This window comes from Gobio gobio (assembly GCF_949357685.1).
Source record: "Gobio gobio genome assembly, chromosome: 22".
Lineage (NCBI taxonomy): Eukaryota > Metazoa > Chordata > Actinopteri > Cypriniformes > Gobionidae > Gobio > Gobio gobio.
Window position 1 is genome coordinate 10505563 of NC_137118.1, and position 23116 is coordinate 10528678.

At 36.9% G+C, this 23116-nt stretch overlaps 2 protein-coding genes across 2 annotated transcripts in view; both read left to right on the forward strand.

The window, feature by feature from the left end:
- The window catches only part of ilk (integrin-linked kinase), a 30971-nt gene extending 17140 nt beyond the window's left edge, over positions 1 to 13831 (forward strand). Inside the window, exons 5-13 of the mRNA XM_079804092.1 lie at positions 1512 to 1608; positions 1748 to 1831; positions 2005 to 2090; positions 2206 to 2315; positions 5743 to 5870; positions 6037 to 6158; positions 8722 to 8821; positions 10783 to 10913; positions 12321 to 13831. Coding sequence (XP_079660218.1) covers positions 1512 to 1608; positions 1748 to 1831; positions 2005 to 2090; positions 2206 to 2315; positions 5743 to 5870; positions 6037 to 6158; positions 8722 to 8821; positions 10783 to 10913; positions 12321 to 12470 — 1008 coding nt within the window. The 3' untranslated portion in view covers positions 12471 to 13831. The remainder of the gene's footprint in view (positions 1 to 1511; positions 1609 to 1747; positions 1832 to 2004; positions 2091 to 2205; positions 2316 to 5742; positions 5871 to 6036; positions 6159 to 8721; positions 8822 to 10782; positions 10914 to 12320) is intronic.
- Positions 13832 to 14884: 1053 nt separating this feature from the next.
- On the forward strand, positions 14885 to 22976 carry smpd1 (sphingomyelin phosphodiesterase 1). Its single transcript, XM_079803767.1, has 6 exons — positions 14885 to 15382; positions 16096 to 16871; positions 17519 to 17690; positions 20775 to 20851; positions 21161 to 21306; positions 21839 to 22976. The coding sequence occupies exons 1-6, from the start codon at positions 15158 to 15160 to the stop codon at positions 22234 to 22236; spliced, it is 1794 nt and encodes a 597-aa protein (XP_079659893.1). The 5' UTR covers positions 14885 to 15157; the 3' UTR covers positions 22237 to 22976.
- Positions 22977 to 23116: the final 140 nt, after the last annotated feature.

Genomic DNA, 23116 nt, shown 5'->3' on the forward strand with positions numbered 1-23116 from the left:
GGGTAAGTGCGTCGCCATGTAGTGCTGTTGTGCTTCGGGAGACCCGAGTTCGAGTCCTGCCTCATGGACTTTTCCCAATCCCGCCCCCCTCTCTCTCCCACCTTACTTCCTGTCTAGCTACTTTCCTATCCTAATAAAAGGCAAAAACGCCAATACTAAATCTTTATAATGTAACACTTGTTAGCAGTTGAATTTGAAAACAATTTATCAGAACAAGTTAAATATGGTCGGAAAAAGTCTGGAAATTCGAGTCTGGAAAAGTATGGAATTTTGAAATGAAAATTGTGTAGGAACCCTGAACTATGTATTTGACTTTTTCAGTATCGATCATATTTTATGAATCTGTCTTCTGAATCCATACTTTGTGTGGGGAAAGTACATAAATTGGTTTTCTTTCTTCTGCGGAACACAAATAAAGATATTTTGCAGAATGTCTAAGCTGCTCTTATAAATGAAACATTAGAATTTTGGTCTGTCTCACATAAAGCTTTACCACAGTTTCAGAAGACTTGGAATTTAGTCCTATTGGTTATAATCATGTTAACCAATTTTGTGTTTTTATTTACATAATTTTTGGAGCTCTATAGTGCTAGTTCATTTTTGTTATATCAAAAACTTATATGAAAATGAGAAAATAAATTAGTTGAAGTACTAAAATTTAAAAATTAAATAAAAAAACGATTAAAATGACAATGTTCTTAATTAAACTTACTAAAATTAAAATGAAAGCTAAAAATATAAAATAAAAAAAGTATAAAATTAATAAAAATAAAAAAAAATACTGCAATGGTTATAAATAATACTAAAATAACTGATCGAAAAAGGCATTGTATTTTTGTTTTTCTTTTAACATTCGAGCAGAAATATAATGAAAATGTTTAAACATTGGCAATTTGGTGGTTTACAAAAGATAACAATTTACACATTTAGGAAAAGTATGGAATTTAATTTGCAGGTTTGGGAAAAGTATGGAAAAATATTTGTTTCCCCTATTCAGCTTTCCAAATATATGAAATTATGAATTTCTAAAAATAAATGTATCAAACAAGCAGAGTAATTTCATGGCAAAAATGTAGAGATTTTCGAACATGACTGAATGAATGCAAGGCGCACATTTTCATTATGCAAAACTGTTTGTCTTTAACATATGCGTGTCTCTTTTGAACTTCACTAAACAAATGTGCGTGTGCCACTCAAACCAGCAAAGGAGCAAACCATCATTTAATTCATACTGTACTTTGCTGTTTGGTGATTGATTTTGCAACATCAAACCTTGATTCCAGTATTAAACTGACATATAAGCGCATGTTATCATGTAATATTTCATGTACTATATACCAAATATAAAACTGAATGACCCATTTGTGTTAAATATGTCTAAATAAAAAATCTACAGAGAGATTTGGACATTTGAGTCTTGGAAAGTATGGAATTTTGAAATTAAAAATGTGTAGGAACCCTGAATTTAGCTTCCGTTGTACCAAATATATTATCGTACATCTTCTCTCCAGGATCTGGTCAATAATGGTGCTCAGGTGAGCATCTGCAACAAATATGGAGAAACTCCACTGGACAAGGCCAAACCACCACTTGCTGCAAATCTGAAAGGTAAACACTCTTCTTTACTAATGTAGCAAATGTGACGTCAGCAGTAGGTTTGTTGGAGGATTGTTTGCCAACATTGTGATCTGTTTCTGTTATAATATGTTGCATCAGCCCTAATAATTCTGTTGCGTTTATGAATCAGAGCTGGCAGAGAAACAGGGACAGAGCCTGACCAAAGTTCCTTTCAAGGACACTTTCTGGAAGGGAACCACTCGAACTCGACCACGTAAGCACCCTCTGAACATCTGATTCTCATTTACATTCATAACGCAGATGCTTTGGCAAACACGCATTTTGTTGTCATTCAGTGTAACTGTATATAGGTTGCCATGTATGATTTATATGAATTACCCACAACCAAGGTTTAATTACAATCATAATTTTTCATGATGCTTGCAGGTAACGGCACACTTAACAAAACCTCTGGCATAGATTATAAGCAGCTCTCAATGCTGGCCAAGATCAACGAGAATCACTCTGGGGAGGTGAGCTCATTCACTAAACCAAACCACAATAGCTGCCCAAACCATGTCTCAGAGCATTTATGGAAACACTGATGTGTCCCCTCTCTCTCGCTCTCTCTCTTTCTCTCTCTGGCAGCTGTGGCAGGGCCGCTGGCAGGGCACAGAGATTGTGATCAAGATGCTTCATGTGCGGGACTGGACTACTAGAAAGAGCCGTGACTTCAATGAGGAGTATCCTAAACTAAGGTGATGAACCGCCAATCGCTAGTGTGCCCAGATTACACTGAATAAAGGGAATGAATTCTGTCATCATGAAATCATTGCAAATCAGGGTTATTATACTTTCCTAAAATAGGGGTTTTCAAACCTGTCCTGGATGACCCCCTGGGGGGTATTCCAGAACGCAAGGTTAACCTACCGCCATATATACCTTGAACTCTCGTTTGATTAACCCAAACCTGGCTTACTCGAGGTATGCTGGCTCCAAAAACGCGTCCGTGAGTAAGTTCAGTCAACTCAGAGTATGTTGTTAACCATGAACAGACAAGACATTCTCAGCAGAGCAACGAATCGATGATTCACCATGGAAACAGACGCTAAGAAAAAGTGCGCCATTCTACTTCCTCTTCTTCTTTTGTTTAATGGCGAGTTACATAACCTACTTAGTGTACATCGCCATCTATTTGGTGGTTGTGCAATCATCTTTTCTTTTAATAAGTAATCTTTAAAAAATTATATTTTTAGTTTGATGCTAATTAATTGAATGCAGATCCATGTGTGAGATGAGAATAAAATAAATAATAAATATATTTTAATTGAATTAACATTTTAATTTATTTTTTATTCTAATTCTTTAGAATTAATATATAATATTGTATATTATATAACTGAAACAAATTTGGTTAAATTAATAACTATATTAATTAGCAGGTTATGTTCAGAGAGTGAGTTGCTATGGCTACTTGCATACCCTGAAAGTTACCTCCGTTTTTGGAACCGAAAGTTGAGGTTGTCACACAACCTACTCTCTGGAATACCCCCCAGCACTGCACATTTTGTATGTCTCCCTCATCTAACACACCTGATTCAACTCATGAGCTCATTATTAGAGACTGCAAGACCCGAAGTGGGTGCTTCAAATATGGGAGACATACAAAGGCTGAATCCGAAATCTCTCCTTAAACCCTGAATCACTATTCCCTACTTTAGTCCACTGATACAGTTCACTTGAAGGAGTGAATGAAAACAAGTGAGTGAATTCGGACAGCCGCTGTGTGTACATCGGCTGTACAGTCGTTATTTCAGTGTAATGTGGGATAGAATGAGTGCACTCAATAAGGTCCACTATGGTTTGGGACACCACTACAAATGGCTGTCCCCTCAAATAGTGCCCTATTTAAGGTTATAGGGGGCAATTACGGGGGGGCAATTGAGTAATATAGGGGGCAATTGAGCTTTCAGATCCTGACCTAAAACTAAAACCATAAAAAACTATTTTCTTACTTGTTAAAAAATACAAATGATAAAAGAAAATATAAAAAAAAAATGAAAAGAAACTTATTTTATTTTTGTTAATTTTCAAGGAAACATTTCTCATTTTCATTTAACTTGAAAATGTTAGTTTTAGTTCTAGTTTAACTTGATATACTAAAATAACAAACTAAAACTGAAATAATATTTAAAATATATTTATTGTAAATATTTAAAAAAACTAATACAAATTAGAAAATAGCACACAACAAAATTATTATAGCTTTAACTAAAGCCTCCGCTGACTGCGTGCGCTCCTCCCCAAACGGACGAGGCGTTTATACTTGACGCACACGCCATTGTACTCTTCTTTGAAATGACAGAGGGCGACTCGGAGTAATTGTTCTATAAACCATCAGGAAACAGTCACCAAAAACCATACTACTAAAGAATAAATAAACCTTTGGATAAATAAACCTAAAAAATAACAAATATGTAGACAGGATTTGCATTTCACTTCGGCAAATCTAATTCAATTGACTAAATTGCCTGTGTGAAAACGCACTAAGAACAGTGCAACATCGATGCACCCAAAAAATGAATTTACAGAATTAAACTAGATCAAAATATATCTTTCTAATAAAAATGAAATAAGTCAGAATCAAGTCACAAGGTGCAGAACAAAAACAAAATGCAGGGGAACATATATTCAAAACACAAGCTGCAAATAGTTAAATTAGGTAACCCTGACTGATCAATAAATAAAATAAATATAAATAAATTATTAAAATAACGAAAATATAGGTAGAATTGTCAACTTTGTCTTTTTAACTGCAGAGACCAAAATGCTAAACTGGAGTGGCAGTCTTTTTATCTAAACATGTTCACGGCATCCAAAAATCAAATTAGAACCGGGCTGAAATGTTTTGAAATCACTTGTACCCTATCTGATTGAAAACAAAAAATGCAGTCTTTCCTCGGCCTGTGTCGGTTTGAGTCTTTCAAATTTTGTGTGAGGAAAACCGGTTCTATGTCAAATCAGACATTAGCCCCTTTCACACAGCAATCCTGGGAAATTGCAGGGAAAATGATTTTACCAGTAAATACAGAAATATGCTGTTAACACAAGAAACGGCATTCTGGCTTTTTACCAGTAAGAGACCCTTCCCACATCAACACCAAAATACCGGTAAATTCCTTCTGTGATGGCAGTCATCTTTTACACCGTTGTCTTCATTCCGCCGTAATGAGAAGAAGCGCTTTACTTTCAGTATCTGTTCAATTTGACTACATATTTTGACGTCTGAGTGAAAGGCATGAGGGGATGATCAAACAGAACGTGATTTTGCCCTTAAAAACATGAGACGTGCGTAATAGTATCCAACTGCAGAGCCACAGCGCTGATGAATGGAAAATAAGGCAGGCAGTCTAGAGCGCGACACATTGAAAAAGCTGCGAGATGTGGCGCAACGGTCAAAGATGATCATTTAGATATTTTACCAGTAAAGAAAGTGTGAATGTGTGAAAGGGGCTTTGAGCACCCATATAGCCAAAATGGCATGATCCTCGTTTCATTACACCTCTGCGAAGATTCGACTGTGAGATTGGGGTAGTCGAATCGGGCTCCTCATATCAAAGCATCGAATCTTCGACTATTCGGAGTCACCTCTAATATCATTGAGAGTAAAATAGCAATTTTTCAAATCTGTCTGACTTTCTTTCTTTTGTGGTACACAAACAAAGTTATCGCACTTGAAAGGAGAATTGAATTTAAAACTTCAAAAAGGCCACATGCGCCTCATGCACTATATTCAAAGTCTTCTTAAGTCACAACAGATGCATAAGAAATGCATAAGCATGTACATAACTGTATAGAAGCATACAACCTACTATGTTGGAGTGTCAGCCAGATTAAAATTTAAATATGGTTATCATCAATACAGGTATATCCTCATTAATACCGAAGATGTTCGTCTGAATGTGTATGACTGTAGTGGCAGTGCTTTAAAGGGGACGAATTTAAATATGCAAAGGACAAACGCTAGAATGTCAAAACTGAAAAATAGGGAAAACTCTTTTATTCCAAAAGAGAGGACTGTCCTGATCTGCCACCTAATCTGTGAAATGTCTCCATCGTGTCAGCTGTCTGTTGTATCTGTGTGTTCATGCGTCCTTCTCCACCTTGATGTTTCCCCTGCTGTAGAATCTTCTCCCACCCAAATGTGTTGCCCATGTTGGGGGCGTGTCAGGCTCCGCCCGCCCCTCATCCAATCATAATTACACACTGGATGCCCTATGGCTCCCTCTACAATGTGCTTCACGAGGGGACCAGTGAGTAAAACACACATTACTGTCTCCCACAAATCATGTGGTGTATGTCTGCTTCATTTGAATGTTTCCTGACTCCGCATAAGAAATACAAGTTACCCCAACTGTCTTTCTCAGGACGTTTTTCACTGTCTTTTTTTGTATCTTCCTCTTTCTCTCGTCCATTTAGACTTTGTTGTGGATCAGACGCAGGCGGTGAAGTTTGCCCTGGATATAGCGTGTGGAATGGCTTTCCTGCACACACTGGAGCCCATGATCCCTCGGCATTATCTCAACAGCAAGAGTGTCATGGTGAGCAACGGATAGCAGACACCTCCCACTAATAAGTTTTTCCTGAGTGTCTATTCCTGTCTTTTCTGCTAGAGAACATGATGCATAGTTAGGAGCTTTGCTGTAGATTCATTTCCACAGACATTCATTACTCAATGTTAACCAGTGATTTCAAAATACAAGTTCAATGTTTGTTTATTTGTTGTCATGGTATGTGGAACTGATTCAGTGGAATTTTCCCTAAACAGGAACTGCTGTAAACGGTCTCAGTTCTCTGTGAAGTTTCTGTGCGTTCCTTCACAAGTTGAGAGATTCACATTGCTGAGAATTGCAGCTAATGAACATTCTTTAGTTGGGGATTTCTCATGGTCTCTGAAGATTTTAGTTTCAACGAGATTAGAAAATGACAATCTGTGAGTCACGATCAGTTTAAAGCACAATGTATTGTCACTGACCCACAAACACAAGTGAAACCAAGGCAAAACTACATGATTATCCAACCACTAAGAGCTGTACTGCTCACATCTCTAAACACCATCAACTATTGAATCTTGTTGACATAGGAGTGAGTAGACAACCATAGACCCAGACTCTCAGCCAACATAGGCACCCCAAATACAAAAAAAGTTATTCAATCGTTCAATTTTATTTTGTGGAAACCATGGAAACACCAAATACGCTTTAATATATTATGTGTTTTATTAGACAGGTGAGCAACTGTTTGGATACATTCATTGACCGAAAACGAATCATTGTTATAGCTCAACAGTCGTTTTGTTTAAATCTTGTTTTCTTGTTTTACCGCGAGTACCATGCCTAATATCGATCTAGCTTACTGCAGTGTGCAACAAGTGTCACATTGTAGCATTGTAACATAACTTTCAACACACATTTAAATGTATCTAATATGATAAAACAGTGCTGCGTTACCCCAAATACGCATGAGCGGAAGAAGCGGAAGCGCTCGTTTGTTGCATGATAAAAGCTCTGCTGCTGTTGAACCACGTGTCACGCTTGTCTCTCATTAGCAATCGCTCCAGCGCCTCGTTCCGTTCAAACGGATTTCAGCCTCACCCTGCTTCATACTACAGTAATTTTAATTCATCTTTAATACATTAGCTCATCTATGAATATGATTTCTGCCTGAGGTGAAGACAACTCCCATGATTCTGCGAAATCAAGGAGTCATCAAGCTACGCCTTTGTTTTGAATAAGCGACCTCTAGTGGCAAGATCACATTGTTCCTTTAATGCATCCTTGCTGATAAAAGTATCCCATTTATAGGGGTGTAACGGTACACAAAACTGACGGTTCGGTACGTACCTCGGTTTTGAAGTCACTGTTTGGTACAGGTTCGGTACAGCAGTTTTACAAAATTGCTTTTTATTTATTTTTATTAAACAGTTGTTTACTGAAAAAAAAGTGTCTGTCCTCAAATGAATTAAATTATAACTAAAAGTTTATTGAAGATATTGCTGTAAATTATATAGGGAGCCCTTACTTGCACATTAATTTTAAAGGTTAACAACAGAGCCCAAACTATATGCCTAAATTCAGTTGCTATTTATTTGTAGGTATAATTATCAACACTCAAATAACACATTGTATGCAAACATTTAAACTTCACATAAGGCAGTTTTTTGCAATAACTTCTAAATCTAATTATAAAATAGTTTTTTTCTCCAATTCGTTGTTGAAATATAATCATTTATACATGGTGTCTGTCATTTTCATGACAGGTTTATTTAAACATACATGAAATAATCAAGACATCCCTAACAGGTTAATTAGAATATAATGAATATATAGGCTAATATATTGCATATATTTAGTGAAAGAGTTGATTTCTCTAGTGAATAAAATTCTGGACACTGAATGACTGCCTGAGGTAAATTTGATGCTACATGACATTGTTTAGTTTACAAGCAGTTATATTGAGGTCTTTCCGCCTTTGAAACACTGATTGAGCGATTACACCACATATGATACGTGACAGTAAGTTGTAATGTATTCACAACATACCTTCAGATGTTCATTCATGTTTATTCTTTAGGAAGAGATGAACGATCGCGTTCACAGATGATCGCGTTTATGCGCGCGGCCACTTGAACTGTGATCAGTGATCAGCCACGCCACATTAAAGAGTGTCAAAATGGCATTTATCGTTTGAATTTCGTGATAAAATGGACTGAATACTTAATATGTTCGTGTGGGAACTCGGATTGAAGTGTGTTCCGCGCTTAAAACAAGGCTACTGTTAACTGTTAAAGATGGCATTCGGAAACCGTTCGGTATACGCGTGCACCGAACCGAAAGCCCTGTACCGAAACGGTTCGGTACGAATACGTGTTCCGTTACACCCCTAATATATATATATATATATGTGTGTGTGTGTGTGTGTGTATTGCCTCTTTGACACATCAAGAATGATTTAGAACAGGAATGGGAATAGGAAAGAGCACTGATTCAGCTTTAGTTTTTCTGCAGTTTGTATGAAGCAGCAAAAACAGTGAGTTTAAGCTAAATAACGGTTTCATGCTTGATTATCCTAATGAATCTGTTCTCATTGATTCACTGACATCAGATTGATGAGGACATGACGGCCAGAATAAGCATGGCAGATGTGAAGTTCTCCTTCCAATGTCCCGGCAGGATGTACTCTCCCGCATGGGTGGCACCTGAAGGTATCATTCCTCTCCTTCACTCTCTAAATTCTTCATTTCAAAACTTCTCAAGAAGATTTCACTTTATCCACTAGATCTGTCTAAGGTACGGGTCACATTAGCGATATTTCTCTGCATTAAAGGGTTAGTTCACCCAAAAATGAAAATTCTGTCATCATTTACTCACCCTCATGTCGTTCCAAACCTGTAATACCTTTGTTTATCTTCGGAGCACACATGAAGATATTTTTGATGAAATCCGCGAGCTCTCTGACCCCTCTATAGACAGCAACGTTATTACCACTTTCAAGGTCCAGAAAGGTAGGAAAGACCTTGTTAAAATAGTCCATGTGACTCCAGTGGTTCAACCTTAATTTTATGAAGTGATGAGAATACTTTTTGTATAAAAAAAAAATTAAAAAAAATAAATGTATGCAACAATTTTTTCTCGTCCGTGTCCTACGCAGTTTGCGTAGTTACCCCAAGTACATCGCTTCCTAGTTCTACGTCAGGCGCTGACTCGCCATTGAACACCACGACGTATGCGTGTGATGATGACGCAGGAATTAGCCAATGGTGAGTCGGCGACTGTTGTAGAACTAGGAAGCGATGCACTAGGGTTGGCGATGTCCCCTAAATTGGCATGTTCGCAGGGGATTATAAACGTTTCTTCCTTTCGTTTGCTTATAATTAAGTCTATTATAACTATTCACATCCTTTACTGTGGTAAAGTATAAAAAACACTGTAGGACGAATACCTTATTACTTCAATTTTTATTTAACACAGTTTGTTCTTGTTATTAAACTTGGTAAGGCCCGTCAAGTTTGGTTTATTTGAATAGCGCATTTCACACACACACCGGTGATTTTAGTTTCGTTTTCTCCGGCAGTGAATAATCAAATATTGGCTAAATGTCTTGACCCTGTGGAAGATAAAATCCGCTCTTCAGACCTTTTACAACAAGTGTTGCTTTGCTACATCAGGAGAAAACATGAAGACGATGATATTCAAAAAGGTGTCTATCCAGCTTGTCCCACATTCCTCTCAAAGCACATTCCTCTCATATGGCGCATCTTTGCGGGGAAATAGTTTGAGTCAAATATTTTTCTAACTAATATTTAATTTTCTTATGTTCTTAAGGTTACCATTATTTACTGAAAATCGTTTAAATGTTTTATAGGCTGTAGTGTGTTGTTTCACTGACGGAAGTGCTTAAATAAACACGCATGCTTATGGATGTTTCAGCCTCAAATTATTTCAAAATGTAGGCTTATATATATATATGGCATAGACTACAGTATTTAAAATAGCATATATGCATTAAGTTACATTCTCAATTTAATTTACAGAGCAATCCCTGCTAAGTTTTTAGTTTAACTAATACTATAGAAGAGGATTAGTGTGTGTCGCACTCACAACAGACTCGCAACGGGGGCGTGGCATCACGATGGTGGCGCTCCATCGTGATGTCGGTCAACCATCGTCCATCGGCACATCCCTACGATGCACTTGCGGTAACTATGCAAGCTGCGTGGGACACGGACACAGATGAGAAGAAATTGTTGCATAAAGTTGTTATTTTTTGTTTGTTCTTTACGCACTGTAGTCACATATATGGTTTTAATGATGTCTTTCCTACCTTTCTGGGCCTTTAAAGTGTTAATTATATTGCTGTCTACGGAGGGGTCAGAGAGCTCTCAGATTTCATCAAAAATATCTTCATTTGTATTCCGAAGATGAACGAAGGTCTTGCGGGTTTGGAACGACATGAGGGTGAATAATTAATGACAGAATTTTCATTTTTGGGTGAACTAACCCTTCAAGGAAAAAAGTCCATTGTCAATAGTCAACAGTGTAGTGTTGCATGAAGGTCGCATGGATGCTCGTGAAAACTTGCAGAACAACTATAAATGTGACTGCATCTTAAACTAAAGTTTTGATACACTGATACCTTAACATCTTCCTCCACATCTCCTCTCAGCCCTGCAGAAGAAGCCCGAGGAGATTAACCGGCGCTCTGCGGACATGTGGAGCTTCGCCGTGTTGCTCTGGGAGCTCGTCACCAGAGAGGTGCCGTTCGCTGACCTCTCAAACATGGAGATCGGCATGAAGGTGAGATTCTATCATGTGCACCTGACTTTGGAAAGCAAGAACCAACAAGTAGAACTCGCTGCTTAACCTGTTTAATGGGTGGAGAGATGGGGTTATGGGTGTGGTTAGGGGATGCAGCTCCACTCATCATGCCCACAGTAGGTCAAGAGAGGAGGAGCTGGAGATCGAGGGGAGGTAATGGCTCTGCAGTAGGGTTGGGAACCGAGAACCGGTTCTTATGCAGAACCGAAACTGATTTTTGAAAAATACCAGAACCGCGTGAAATTCCTAAGTTTCGGTTCCGAAAACGGTTCTGGTGCAATGTGTGTGCGAAGCGCTGGAAGCGTATCCTTTAATAGAGAGTGACAGCCAGTGTTACCAAGTCCCGTTTTCCACTGTTGCCGCGGGCTGTGTTTCATGTCCGCGGGTTGAAGCAACCCCAATTATGGGATATTTAGCCCCGGAAATGCGAATTTTACCGGAGAAGCCCCCCTGAAACGCGATTAGGCTTGTTTTGGGCTAGTTTTGAGTAGCAATTGTGCGGGTTTTGTTGAGAAAACCTGGCAACCCTGGCTCACCTCATCATGAATATTAATTACGTTGCCTGCCGCTTCCAGGAGTGCAACGCAGTTCAGCACTGAAAGCCCTCGCGCTACACATTTACGGTTTTGCGTCAGATATTTTCTCGTTGACCACCAGCATGGCGAAGAGAAAGTTACAAGTATGGATTCATTTCCAAAGAATGAATGATAATGAAGCAAAATGTAACACATGTGAAAAGTTAATAACATGCAAAGGAGGCTGCACTAGCAATTTGACAAAACATTTGCTACAGCACAGAGTGCCACAGGGCTTATACCAGATTTATAGTGAAAGGCCTATATATATATATATATATATATATATATATATTTGTCAACCGTTGAGTCACCATGGTTTAGGTAAGCGTTTAGGCACAATTACCTTTGTAATGCTGAATTGCAATTTATTATTTACAAGTTCACTGAATAACTGAATTACTATTAAATTAATATACAACTAATTAATAAATATAACTAATAAATATAATTTATAACTTGGTTTTATTCAGAGACAGAGAGATACAATGTAATAAGACAATTTCAGAGGTGTTCATTTGAAAAAAAAATGTGTTGCACGAATGGCTTAATTAATACTGTAATATACGTACAGTACAGGACTTTTTTGACATTGCCAACCTGTAAATTAATTTTAGAGCAAGTAATAAACACAAAATGGATTGTTTGAGTTGTGTATTGTGCCTTTTTCCTTTACCACTATTTGTTTAATAATTTTAATGGAACCGGAATCGTTAGGCGGAACCGGAACCGGAAAATTTCTCACGATTCCCAACCCTACTCTGCAGTGAGGAGCCAAACCAAACAACCTTATCCCTTTTCTCTCCACTAGGTGGCACTAGAGGGACTGCGGCCCACCATCCCGCCTGGCATTTCCCCTCACATCTGCAAGCTAATGAAGATCTGCATGAACGAGGACCCCGCCAAGAGGCCCAAATTCGACATGATCGTGCCCATCCTAGAGAAGATGCAAGACAAATGAAACAGCCCTGCAAACACTGAGTTCACAGTATTGCCTTAATTCACCACTCACCAAAGTGCTCTATGCCACTGTAGCCCTCTGCTAAAGAAAAAACGCTTTGTGGAAGCTGTTGAACATTTTTAAAAGCCACGATCTCATATTCTTACATGCAATCATTGAATAATGACGTGTGTGTTTGTGCATATATATATGTTCATCTGTCCTTTTCGTGTTTACTGGACGCTCTCCTCAAAACCTCTTTCTATAGCCATTAAACAAGAAGTGGCGGCAGCGGTCTTTGGACGCAGTGAATGTACAGTGAAATCAGTTTTCAACTAACCACTCCCACATTTTCTGCATCTTTTAGCGCACTCGCTCCATTTCTGTTACTCCTTCAAAGGGACACCACCAATCATTTCAGCTCAAAGTCAGTTTGATTTGCAAATGTGTATGCATCAGCCGCTGTTAGTATTTAAAGCATCGTGCCATTGTCTTTCAACTATGTGTTTTCTTCAGATTGTCCTGATAACAAAAGTCCTAAAGGCCAAGTTTGCCTGAGATTTATGTTTTTTTAAAAAGCAGGGCAATAATGCAATAGCTAATGCCAATTTTATGCCTTACCATGAAACAAAAACCAAACTATGAAGTGCCCGTAATATCAAGATTGTACTGTCCCTCTCATAGCAGGGAGATATTATAAAAACCTGATATGTTAAGATTAAGGTACCATATGTTCAAAGAAAGAGCCATTTAGTTACACGTTACATCAAATGTGAGAACTTTTGTGTCACGGATGGGTCATACCTTGCTCCCATAAACCTACATATTCACTTGATCCATAAAAATGCATGATTGCTGCATCCTCTGTTATGTAACTAACACGCCTCCGGCTCATGTATTCTAATTTACATTGTACGTGTTAAGCATGTTACGTGCAGAGATGTCTGAGAGATTTTTATACTGAATACATATGTGTTTTTTTCCGTGGGCGATACATTAGGCTGCCCATGAGTGCCTTTATTTTTGCTTTTCTAAACACTACATCTATTTACTTCCTTATTTTGCTTTCACAGTGTTCCTCTTATCAGCTCACCCAGTATGTAATAGGAAAACCAAGAGACGGAAACAAGCAGTCTCGACATGCATAGAAATTATCTTTTTTTGTTTCACAGTGTTTCTTTTTATGTTTTGAAAAGCAAATGGTGTTGATAATGAAAAACAGACTCGTTATCTAACTTATGCTCACTGTTTTCTCATCCTGTGAGGTTTTTAATGAAACGTAATTCTTTATTTTGGAGATTTGGGCTGTTTATATTTTATTCATGATAACTAAAGTTTACTAAAAGAAAATAAGAACAAATAAAATGTTTTGGCCATGCTAAGTGTTTTGATATGTGTTCATTTATCAGTCAGGAAATATGTTATTGGGTTGTTGACATGAACATTGACAACAGTGTCTTGCGATGTGATATGCTTTAAGCTACTTAAAATAAAATAAAATCATATAATGTTTTTAATACAGTTGTTGAGGATCTAAAGTGGTCATATTTTTTGTCACAAGACAAAAATTTTGGTTATGGTCAAACGTCTTTTTTTTTCAAAAATCTATATATTTTTTTTTTTATAAAAAAAAAAAAGCTTGTTTAAATATATTTATTTATTTATGTAAAAAAAAAAAAATGTTTTGTTGGCGTTTTGTTTTGTTTAAAAAAATGTTTTAATGGATTTTTGAAAAAAAAGAAATTTGTCCATAACCAACATGTGGGAATTTTGTTTAATTTATATAAAAATAAATAAATAAATAAAAAATATATATTTAGCTCCATAATCAACATTTGTGAATTTTGTTGAATTTATATTTTAAAAAAAAAATAATATATATATATATATATATATATATATATATATATATATATATATATATAATTAATTTATATTTATATATTTTTATATTTATATATTTTTTAATGTAAATTCAACAAAATTCCCACATGTTGATTATGCACAAATTATTCTTTTCCCCCCCAAACAAACTGTGTGTGTGTGTGTATATATATATATATACACACCAAACTAATTCCACCATTTATTGTTTATATATTAAAAATATATATTATACGATTTTAGTTTTTTTACAATCTGTCCGTTTGTAAAACTGAACCACCTGAACGTTTTAATAAATTCAGACATTGGAAACATTTCTCTTAATAGAAAAGCTGTATAAATCTGTAGAGAAGTCAGTTATATCAATTTCAATTTAATGTATTTTTTATTATTTAATAGTTCCAGACAAAGAATTAGCTTCACGTCATTTATATATATACTAATATATAAAAAGATTATTATAATCAATACTTTCATGTTTACAAAAGCAGTTAGGCACGTGACTTGTCAGAAGCGTTGTCGGCATGTCACATGATCAGTCAGCTGACGCTATATAAACGCTTCAGTTGACCCGGGACGCGGTGTGAGGACAGACATCTGACTCTTTAAAACACAATTCACAACTGCTTCAAAACAAAACGCGAATTCGAGTTATTCTGACGCTTGTTTTATTTACATATACAGTCCAGCCGTTACACTTCATCGTTCTTCCACATAGTTTGTTAAGGAATAAACACGTTTTCCTGGAGTCGTCGGTCCGGACTTTATGTAATGACGGGGAACTGATAGGAGTTTACCGCAGTGTCGCAGACCGTGCCACCAGGATGAAGCATCCTGTGTTCGTGTCGTCCTCCTTCTGCGTTGTTTTCATGGCCTGGACATTGTTTTGGGTACCTTTGGGCTCCTCGTACCCTCTTGAAGGAGATACAGATGCGCCCGAGCTGAGGTTCGTGGAGGAGTTAGATCGGTTTAAGCTCGGGTTCAGCTGGCACAACATATCCTGCGCGGTGTGTAAAGCGATCTTCGCCTCGGTTGACATCGCGCTGCTGGTGAGACGTGCTTTTACTTTTTTCTCAGGATGTTATTGCCTTGGCTTGTTTTACTCACCCTGGCTTTCTTTTTGTAATAAATGTTGCCATGTTTTGAGAGCTACAGTATGCTGTAATATAAATTAACAATGTGTAGTAAATACTATAATATATAAAAAATGTGTATATTATAAAATAGTAATATAGTAGAATTAGTAATAATGATATATACATACTGTACACATATTCATTTAAAAGCATTTCCATTATATGCATTCAAATATATATTTAAAGCAAAACTTAAAATTAATTTAAAGTTTTAAAAATGTTTATATATAAAATGTATATTATATTTAAATAAAAAAAACTTGTGTATGTATTACATTTTAATATATAATGTTTTTTGTATATTGATTTTAGACAATACATTAATAAAAAAGAAATTATATATATATATATATATATATATATATATATATATATATATATATATATATAAATCTACAGTGTATATAATAGAAATATGCTTTTAATTGAATGTAAATTTTATTTAAATATTTAAAACACATTTATACATAATTTAGTTTGTTTTATTATTTTATTTTAAATGGTTTTGCATTACGCCTTAACCTAAAATACCCCAGTACTAAATTATTTGAGTGAAATTTCTGATCTGTCCATGACAATAAATGGTTGCAACTATTAATCCAGTTTTGTGCTTCCTTTATGAACAGAGTGACTCAAACATGGAGCGTGTGGCACATGCTCTGGGAGAAGCCTGTGTCCGACTGCACCTCGCTGATCCGGATGTATGCAGAGAGATCACTGAGCTCTTCCGAGACGATGTCATCCGTGCACTGCAGGAGTCCTTCCTCTGGCCCTGGGAGGCTTGCGCTCTGCTGGTTGGACCTACTTGTGGCCATTTTGATATTTATGCCCCCTGGAATGTATCCCTGCCACGGGTCCCCAAACCCCCAGTTAAACCACCCACCCCTCCCAAACCAGGCTCTCGAAAGAGCAGGATCCTCTTCCTCACGGATATCCACTGGGATGCGGAGTATGCCGAGGGAAGCCTTGTGGATTGTAAGAAGCCACTGTGCTGTCGGAATGACTCCGGAAGGGCCAGTTGGAAGCACTTTGGAGCCGGATACTGGGGCACATACGGCAAGTGTGACCTGCCTCTGCGCACAGTGGAGAACCTCCTCCAAAACGTAGCCAAATCCGGCCCATGGGATTGGGTGTACTGGACAGGAGACATTCCAGCACACAACGTCTGGTCTCAGACCCGGAAACAACAGCTGAACGAGCTCTCCACCATCACTAGACTCATACTCAAACACCTGGGGCCCAATGTAACCGTGTACCCAGCTGTGGGGAATCACGAGAGCACTCCGGTGAACAGTTTCCCGCCTCCGTTTGTACACGGGAATTGGTCGTCCCGCTGGCTGTATGACACTATGGCGAAGGAGTGGGCATCCTGGCTGCCTGAGGAAGCCCTAAAGACGATACGGTAAAGTAATGTTCTAAATATGATTTTATGTATTTTTCAGGGACAATACTTGTTGTTGTTGTTGTTAATTATTGTTTTTATTATTATTATTATATTATAATGTGTAGCTTAATATTTTAAATCCAAAACTGCATAGATACATTTGCAATGTTTTCACATTTGTTTTTAATAATAAAAGCTATTATTATTATTATTATAGTGTTAATTATTATTTTTATTAATTATGACTAATATTTTAAGTCTATACAAACTATATCACGCTCTGATATAAATGAGTATTGTCCCTGATAAATACATAAAATCATATTTAGAATATCGTTATTGTTGTTACTAATTATAATTTTGAAGCTTAATATTTTAATTGAAATACTATAGATACATCTGTGGTGTTTTTACTCTTACTGTTTAAAAAAATAAAAATAATAATTATTTTGTCATTGTTATTTATTGCTATTGTTTAATTAATTATTACTTATATTTTTGTAGCTTTATTTTAAATGCACCACTATATGTTGGTGTTTAATTATTAGTGTCGTCATTATTAGTATTTGTTTTGTTGTTGTTACTGTTTAATTATTTATCTTTAATAATTATTATTATTTTAGATGCAAACACTTTATTTTGTTTGTGTGTGTTGTCTTCTCCAGGCATGGAGGGTTCTACACAGTGGAAGTTCAGCGTGGTTTGAGGCTGGTGTCTTTGAACATGAACTTCTGTGCACGAGAGAACTACTGGCTGATGGTGAACTCCACAGACCCGGCCGATCAGCTCCAGTGGCTCATTCACATACTACAAGAGTCCGAGAACAAGGGAGAGAAGGTCAGAGAAGTTGACAGAATTCAGAGAAACCAGGCAACAGCTTGTTTTCTCTTAAGGGCATGAGAAAACAGAGCAGCGTTGAAGCCTTTGCATGTTGCAGCAGTTTAACACTGTGGGTTGGAGGTGTTTAAACATACAAGCAACTGGTCATGAGTCAGACCAACCAGAAGCGGATGTGTGACGGTTGCTTTTCTATGTGCAGAATTTCAGCTTTACACATCTGCGGCGATCCATTTGCTTCTTTTCTGTAGCTTTCTGCATTCTGTAAAATTATATCTCAGATTTCTTGTCAAATCTATTTGTACAGTCAAATTTCAAAGCTCTTCCCCTTTTAAATATGTTTTATGTGTTTTTATTTATATTTTTGCGGCATTCACACTGAGAACCAATGCTGTCTTTTTGCCACTCAGTGGGCGTAACCGCGGTCACCCCGGCCGACGGTAAAGTCACGTGCATACCCTCTATTTGCGTCAGTAGATCACGCGCAGAACTTTCCATTGCCGCTTTTTTGGAATTGCGCTCTCACACAACTTTGCCCTGTTTAGTAAAACTGGCCCTTAGCTTTAAGGTATTTATCTAAAAATACAGGTTTTATTTTACTATGCAAAAAAAAAAACTCACAGGAAAAAGCATACATTGACACCACATAATCAGTTCTGTCAATATTTTGTTGGTACTAGGGATGCTCATATTGACCGTTAACCGATAGTATGAATTTTGACCGATTAATACTATCAGTTAAACGGTTTAAAACAATTTTATTTATTTTTTTGCTGCATGGTCACCACATTTTTATAAGAAACAATATCGAGTCTATTAAACACGAAAGAACAATAAATATATCGGTGAGAACACTCGTTTTAACAGCCTACATACACCGGGACTGCATTTGACTGCATATCACAATTTTCCCAATGTTGATTCTTCTTGCAATCGTAATGCAATGGACTGTGGCCTACATTAAACCTTTAAATAAAAGGTTTACACAGTCATATACAATAAACGAGCTTGCACAGCGACAGGAAATAAAAATTAACGCAAAAAACCTTGTCAAGGAGCTTCACTCATGAACTGCTCACCGGTAAAATGATGTGCGCTCAAATCATGACATTGATTGACATGACATTTCTCTGTAGCCTGCTATGCTTGTAGCCATTAAAACACGTAATTAGTTTCAGTTTAAATATTATAATGTTATTTTTTAATTTCATTTACGTTGAAAAATGAACAGAGGGGGTCTTCAATAAGTTCAATAACACTTCAATAGGCTTTCAACAAAATACAACTTTTCTTTAAAGTGAATTTAGTTTTGTATAAATTGTATCTTAATTTTAATCTATGTTTAATCAACCAAATTGCCCGGATTTAATAAATAATATGCAAATAGTATAGCCTATAACAGACAATGATATGGAGGCGGCGGCACAGCGTGAACAACAGCTTAAATAAACAACTAGAAAAGAAAAAAAACTTTAGTCAGGGGCAGCCCTAACTATTTATTTTCAGATAGACCTATATTTTATCCAGCATGTCACAAATTGAGTTCCGGGTTGAGCGTGCGGTGCTGAGCGGAATGAGGTTCAGAAATGAACGGCATCGTTTTAAAAACATAATTCAACAATAAATGATACTTTTTAATAAGCCACTTAAAATGTTTATTACAAATAAATGATTAAATGTTAAAAATGAATAAAATGAACAAAAATTTGCATTGTATTTGCAATCCTTTGCAGCACCAGCCCGCGCCCCTGCACCACTTAGACATGCTACTTAAAAAAAAAAAAGTAAAACCTGTAAAGGTGTGGATTGAGGTAGGCCTGCTATTTTTATATGATGAGAAAAACTTAGTTTGATGGGAAAAAAACTATTCCGGTTCTTCAAAGCTTCAAACGGATTCAGTATTTTCGTTTTGTCATCTTAATTTGTTAATTATTTAAGTGAAAAATATTTAGTGTAGGCCTATTTTATGCTTTTTTAAAATATTTTATTCTGTTTTTCTCTGTTGTCAGAAACGCTGCAGGTGCGTGAACATTAAATAATGTGAGTCCAGGTTCTGATGTTGTTGTTGATCTGTTCTGTTATGCTGCGGTTTGCACAGTAAAATAAACGGGTCACAGACACTCTTCAATTGTATATTTATTTAAAACTACACTGTGTAACTTTTTTAGTTTATTCTTAGCTAAAAACACTTAGTTCTTTCAAAAATGTATCTGCTCATTAATGTATATTTACTACTTTCAAGTAATAAAGTATTCTCGTAAGCTTATAATATGCCATTGAAAATACATACGGGTGAGGGGTTCGAATGCAGGTCGCCATGTTGCCCCTCCATCTTGAAAGTACATTAGCCAAAGAGGGACATACCCGTAAATTCAAGCTTCGCCTTTCGCGTTTTAACACTCGATGGCACCGTGTCGAATGTGGACGAGGTCGAACTGGAAGCCATGTTAATATTGGACTAAATCGGCCACCGTAGGAGTTAAACCGAAATCGGAATTGAGAGGAAGAGAAACTAATATTCACTGGATGGTCATATACCTTTTAACCGCTAGATGGGGGAAAATATCACACAGTGTAACTTTAATGCCAATTCAATATTATAATCTTATCAGTTAACAGTTAATAATCGGATAATGAGCGGAGTTTGTCGGTCGGGAAAATTAGCCGTTTTGAGCATCCCTAGTTGGTACTCTTATGTTTCTGCATGCGTTCATAATTTCTTTGTATGAGCGGTGAGGAATGGACCAAGGGAAACCCCCGGAACGTGACCGGTCCACATGATCAATGCCATTTGGCGTTTCATAGTGTTATCAAAATTGGCAACTACGCAACATTCTTACAAAATCTTCTTTGTTGTCTTATTTGAATGGTGATGTCAATTTTCCCTTTTGGCCACTATTGAGTTCTATTTAGGTACCATTGTACTCTATTGTTTTGTCTCACATGATTTTGTAGGTGTCCATGATTTTTTTTTTCTTCTCAATTTCAATACCGAAATATTTAGTATATGTGTGTGTTTTGCTTGTGGTTTTGTTCAATAACCAAATCTAAGCAGAGCTCTGTCTGTGCGCTGGTCTCTCTCAGGTCCACATCATCGGTCACATCCCCCCGGGTCTCTGCCTGAGCAGTTGGAGCTGGAATTACTATCATATAGTCAACAGGTCAGTCACTGTTCTGTGGAAACTTTGCATAGCCCATCCTGCTGTACACAACAAGTTCACTTTCGTCTGTTGAGTAACTAGCAGGGTCAACACAACTGCGTGACTACAGTCTAAAGGGTTAGAACAAAGTGTCTTTTATGATCATAAGTGTCATACTGGGTCATGTTGACTGTAACTGCTGTTACAGAGATAATTGTGTATGTTTGCCATATGTACCGGTAGGTGTATGTAGTGCACTGGTTAATGGTTTACTTGAGTCAACTTCAGTCTGGTTCCTTTCCTCTGATTCTTTTGTTGTTGTTTTTTCAGATATGAAAGCACCATAAGTGGTCAGTTTTTTGGACACACACACACCGATGAGTTTCAGATGTTCTATGATGAGGAAACATTGACCCGTCCACTGAGTGTGGCTTTCATTGCCCCGAGTGTGACCACTTTTATGAACCTGAATCCAGGTACTCGTTGAACCATATTAGTTGTATTTTACGCATTATTTTATTTTGCCTTTGATTATTGTGATATATTATTGTTTTATTATATTTATTGCATGTAGTTATTTTATTTTAGCTTGTATTTTATATTTAGTTTGCTTTTATTTTATATATAATAATGTGAAATTTTTTACTGATTATTTTTGCATTGTTTTATATTGACATTTTAGTGTTTATTTTAGCTTTTAGCAATTTTTTTTATAATTGCAATTTTTGTGCATTATTTTATGTTGGCATTTAGTTTTGTTTATTTTTGCATTTACTTACTTTGTTAGCTTTTATTATATATTGTATGAATTTTATCACAGATTTTGTTTTTGTTGCTTTATTTTATGTTGCCGTTTAGTTATTTTTTGGTTTTAGCATAATTTTATGACTATAAAAACTGGCAACAGCAAGATGGTGTGCAATAAACCTCTTGATGAACCTTAACAATGGTAAAATCACTGTCAGTTTTTCACGGCTCATTGCTATAACATCCTTTTTTTATGGTCAGGATATCGTGTTTATTACTTGGATGGAAACTACCCAGGCAGCAGTCGCATGGTTTTGGATCACGAGACCTTTATCCTCAACCTGACTCTGGCCAACAACCGGTCCTCAAAACCTGACCCCAGCCCATCATGGACCTTGCTGTACCGCGCCTCTGAGGCCTACGGTTTGTCCACACACTTCCCATCAGACATGGACGGTTTGATCAAAGTCATGGTGAATGATGACCGTGTCTTCCAGCGCTTCTGGTACTTCTTTCACAAAGGCCACGTATCGAAGCCCTGCACAGACACTTGCAAGACGACACTAATCTGCCTCCTGCACAACGGACGATACGACCTTTCAATTCAATGTGGCGTGCTACAAGGAGATAAACACTCTTTTAGGAAGACAATGTGTTGAGAAAATATGGAAATGGCCATAGAGCTCTAATGGGTTTAATACCACGCCAATGCCACAGACTCACTGAATTTATTTAGCACTTGCACTGTTTGATTTTCTCCTTGTTTTACAGTTTGCTATTTAGCTGATTTGCTATGGACATTTGTAAGGTGTTTGGTCAAGATGGAGTTAAAGTCATTTCTCGGAAAGATGCGTAATTTAGGGCAGTGAACCAGAGAAAAGCATTATTGGTTGAAAATGGAACATTCACAACCGAGTCATGTAGTGTGTTAGTGCCTGATAAAAACCACAATTGCTCAGCCCTCATATTCTTTTAGCAGGTTCAGAGTGTTTTGCGTCACTCTTGGGTGGATTGTGGTCAGTTAGGTTTTTTTTGTTTTGTGTTCTCATATCCTGGATTGACTTGCGCTATGCACACTGGGGCCTGATCAAGGCCAATTATATTAATGACAGTTTGTTGATTCCTATTGCCACACAATTGCTCAGCCCTCATTCTCATTTAGCAGGTTCAGAGTGTTTTGCGTCACTCTTGGGTGGATTGTGGTCAGTTAGGTTTTTGTTTTGTGTTCTCATATCCTGGATTGACTTGCGCTATGCACACTGGGGCCTGATCAAGGCCAATTATATTAATAACAGTTTGTTGATTCCTATTGCCTTACAATTGTAGTGGGACTTTATGAATGTTGAAATCATGGATTATATTAAGTAAATTATGGAATAAAGAAATATTTTGCAAAGTGTTTGGTTTATAGGTTTAAGGTATGTACACTACAGTTCCAAAAATGTGATGTATGAAAAATGTGACTCATCAGACCAAACTGCTGTACAGTGTATTCCGACACCTTTCTGTCAGAACCAGCATTAACTTCTTGAGCAATTT